The sequence below is a fragment of the Eimeria mitis genome, genomic scaffold (assembly GCF_000499745.2).
Source record: "Eimeria mitis Houghton genomic scaffold, Emh_scaff4920, whole genome shotgun sequence".
In the NCBI taxonomy this organism is placed as follows: domain Eukaryota; phylum Apicomplexa; class Conoidasida; order Eucoccidiorida; family Eimeriidae; genus Eimeria; species Eimeria mitis.
In genome coordinates, this window is record NW_024015449.1 from 1 (window position 1) to 4,133 (window position 4,133).

The window sequence follows — 4,133 nt, forward strand, 5'->3', positions numbered from 1 at the left end:
TGCAAAGGCAACTGGACATGATCGAGTGGAGCGAGAACTTCCTTCGACTCCAGCGCTCCGTCCTTCCACCTGCTGATTATTTAGCTGCATGGTGCGTCACTTTATTGGTGGAACTAGGCAGGCTGTTTGCTGCGCATTATAGTAGAGCTACAGAGGAATCCCGAGCTAGTCTTCTAGTTTGTCTTGCTCTGTGTACGGATGGGACGTAATTGATTAGGCTCAGGCACTGCCGCGTGCGGGATGAAATAGAATCGCTCAGTGGCGATCTATCTGACCTCTCCAAAATGGTTGTGGTGAGGCTATTGCTATACTGCAGAAGCACGAAAATATACGGAAGAGTGCTTTTCCTGCAAAAAAGCAGCACGGTAGCCGAAGCGGTAAGCAGCAACAATCCAGAAATAGTTTCTTCGCTAGGGCATGTGCACATTCCTTTTCCTGCAGCCGAACATGCGGTTGGACGGCACTGTTGAATTTCTTACTGAGACGGCACTCCAGCACAGAGAACTGCACCGGCTGGCCGATAAAAAGACTTGATATACCTCAGATGCTCGCTCCAAGGTCTTGACGAAGGACTGCCGATTCCTCAGATAGCACCTGGCTATTGGGGGGTTCAGACGCCACGAAAGTACGCCTACCACGGTCTACAGTGGTATTGATCCGAACAGCCCAGGACCTCTCCTGGCTGTTGAAATGCAGACTCGGTGCATTCGTTTGCTATTTCCTGGCTAGGCTTCGCATAGCATCTAAATCAGTTTGCACACAGGGAGGTGCACTTCACATACGCATCTCCTGAACCCCTACGCGCGGCACATGTGCCCCTGAGAATAGTTGGTGCAATATAATGCTCCTTTAAAGTTAATTACTCTGAAAAATTCATGAAGAGAGTTGTGCAGTTTTTCCCTATGCACGTGACCCTCCTACATTCTGTCTGGATGATTCTCCTCTCCTTCGTATCCCGCTATATTCGGTATCCCGCAGAAAGTTGGCATCTCGTAGCAGTAGTAGTATGTTTGTCCATGAGCTTGATTGTGTGCTCTGAGTGTTAATTGTGAGTCTTGCAGCAACTGGGGCCCCCCAGAAAACCCCTACAACCTTCTTAAGTTCGCTGTGAGCTCGGCCCTCTTCTAACCGGCTTTATCGCAAGCGAAGAGAATGTTCAATCTTCTGTTGTGCAGTTTGTCAGCACTGTTGCAACTATACACAGCCAAGCATTGCTCGAGGCAGCTTCGGCTGTCCCAACATGACACTGAGTTTACAAAGTTTGGTCTTCACTTAAAGTCAACTTTGCATTGCACTCGTAGACGAATGCACATCATCATTTGGCGGCATACTTCCCTTTTCGTCGCCCCGCAATGACAGGGATGCCATATACTAGACTCCCCGTCACGTACACTTTTTATGTCTTTCTAAAATGACGCGTTTAATGTCTCACCCTTGAGCACAGTTGAGCCGAAGCAAACAGTTGGACTGACTAAGGTGCATACGACTAAAGGATCCTGTCTGCGCTCGATTTCGTCGTAGCACGAACTATGCATGTACGTTTCACGACTGGATGCAGTGTTTTGACCTGAAATGCTGAGCATTGCTTCAGCAGGTTCGCAATCACTGTTGAGCAGCCTCTGAATAGTTGGGGCGCAATCGTATCGGCCTGCATTTTACGGGCCCAGCAAACTATTTCTTTTTGAGCTCCCGCGGTGAGATAGCAGTTTGAGGGGACGCGTTGCTCACCCTACACAAATATTCTTCAAATGAGTTAGCTTTTGCTTCCGTCTGAGTGAAGGGCGTCCCTACCTGCATTGAGGTGCCCAACTCTGGCGGCGTTACAAGGCCGTTGCCCTCAATGGTGCCTCGTGCTTCCTATGACCCCTCAAGCAGCCTAAATAGATCGACACATCGAACACATCCTGGAGGCAAATGGAGTCTCTGCACATTTTCCGCCGCTGGTGGTGTGGGTTCCCCTCTAATGTCCTTGGAGGCCGTGCGCGACGTCCCATCCTGTCTCCCAACCCACTGGCCCTTCGATTGTTCGGTGGTTCCATATTGTGGCTTGGCTGCGGCCTGTATTGATTCGTGGCATTGTTGCATTGTGGCGTCAAGCGGTGTGGCGTTTCGGTCTCGAAGGCGTCGAAACAATTTAAGAAAAACCTCTCGGGGCAGCGGCTTCGCCCCCAGAGTTGCTTTGTAGGGCAGATTCATCCCTAAATCCAGAAGCTCATACCCTGCAACAGCATCACATACAACACGCGAGGCAGCGCCCACTTGTGAAGCGGCTACTCACCATTCTCGCATACACAGCAATTTAGACACAAATAGTGCCAGGGCTACAGCGCTGGTAGTAATACGTTCCCTATAAATCAAAGAGGCTGCTTCGCGTACCGGCTTTGCGCAAAAGCAGTCGAGTTGCAGTAAGTTGCGCAGTGCCAGCTGAGTCTGCATCCGTGAAGGCTGTTAGGCTGGTGTACACCCTGCCGATGGATACACCGACTTCTCCTGCGACAAGGCAAAGGTCCCTATATTGTGTGCTGGCTTCCCCTATGCGGATAGAGGAACCGAGAGAGGTCAAAGCCTCCGACAACTCATTTGCAGGTAGCTCGCTTCCGTGTGCGGTCTCGGTTGAATTTGAAGTGTCCGTATCCTCCGCTGTAGAGGCTTTCAAGGGTAGAAGCTTGATGTTGGCGATTTCGCACNATTTGAAGTGTCCGTATCCTCCGCTGTAGAGGCTTTCAAGGGTAGAAGCTTGATGTTGGCGATTTCGCACAGCGGTACCCAAACTTCAAAACTGTGCAGCTGCACATCTTCAGGACAAAGAAATTCGCTACCACTTTGCTGCACAGTCTGTTGTACGCCGTGGTGGTTCGGGGCAGGAGCCTCAGGAGAAGACCCTTCAGGTAAGCCTTCGCGCTGACGCCGTAGTGCAGCCTCGCGCAAAGTTCGCCGGTGCAGAGCTCTGAGACACTTTGGCAATTGCAAAGGCACAGACTGCGCAAACACAGCCTTAAACGCCCAAATCCATTTTGCGAAAAACTAGACATTGGCGTTCCTTTCTCTCATCTGCTAGTGAATACAGGTGTCACAGCTGCACCAGCAAGTGCCTACTGGTCATGGAGAACAAGGAATGGAGGCTAAAATTCTCTAGATGCGTACGACAGAAATAACCGCAGTGGTCGCACCTGCCGCACGGACTTCCACAGCCAATTTTCACCGTGGCGCCTCACACATCCAGCCAGTACCTGCACACGGCGCCAGCACAGCAAAGACGCCCTTTGGACNCACCGTGGCGCCTCACACATCCAGCCAGTACCTGCACACGGCGCCAGCACAGCAAAGACGCCCTTTGGACACAACAGGAACAGGAAGAAACGAATCGCTAGCTACCCAGGCAGCTGATACAGCATAGTAAAAGGCCAAACACAACCCACCTCGTCAAAAGCCCTGTCTACCGACACCAGGAAATGCCGGGATTTTCGCCGTAGGTTCTTCGAGGCAAGAGTCACGCCTTTATCCAGATTCAAGAACAGGCACATCCGTTCTCGATGCAACTTTGGCAACAACAGCGTTGTGCTCAACTGAGGATAGGAATCGTCTAAAAAGTACGGGTCACACGAAGAAACAGTAAAAGAACCCTTCCTGTTGCCTGTATAAGGACGATGTGAATCATCACTAGTATATCCTTGCTTCCGCTTCGCAAGTTATATAAATATACGGGTGCTCTCATGCCTAGTCGTTACGATTTGCAGACCGTCGTCCCAGCAAGCAGCAATCAACATACTGGTGACTCTTGCTACCGCTAATATCCCCGTTTTTCTGTCATAGAATGCTGTCTGCATGAATGTCTTTTTTTTTAGCTAACTGACCGGCTGGATGCATGAAGCGTTCTGCAACTGGCAAAAATCCGGCGCGGCAAAGTCTGGCGTAACCGCACGGAGATGACTCCTTGGCCCACGCAAAGGAACCTGCAAATAAAAGACATTCTGCAGAGTCTGCAGGTGCCGCGTTGGGCTACAACAAATCAAATAAAATGCCACATGTGGAAACACACTGCCTCAGGGGTGCTCAGAAGCGTTGCGAACAAACGAGTGTTGTCGTCTCCAGTAGTATCAATACCTCTCACTGCAGCACCAATGCGGTATAAA

General features: G+C 50.6%; 1 protein-coding gene across 1 annotated transcript; it reads right to left on the minus strand.

The window, feature by feature from the left end:
• Nucleotides 1–1,857: 1,857 nt before the first annotated feature.
• Nucleotides 1,858–3,524, minus strand: EMH_0078500 (uncharacterized protein; the record flags this gene model as incomplete). The annotated part of the gene is made up of 5 exons (XM_038022760.1): nucleotides 1,858–2,219; nucleotides 2,377–2,490; nucleotides 2,762–2,979; nucleotides 3,145–3,230; nucleotides 3,420–3,524. The coding sequence occupies 5 exons, from the start codon at nucleotides 3,522–3,524 to the stop codon at nucleotides 1,858–1,860; spliced, it is 885 nt and encodes a 294-aa protein (XP_037878614.1).
• Between the last annotated feature and the right edge of the window lie 609 nt (nucleotides 3,525–4,133).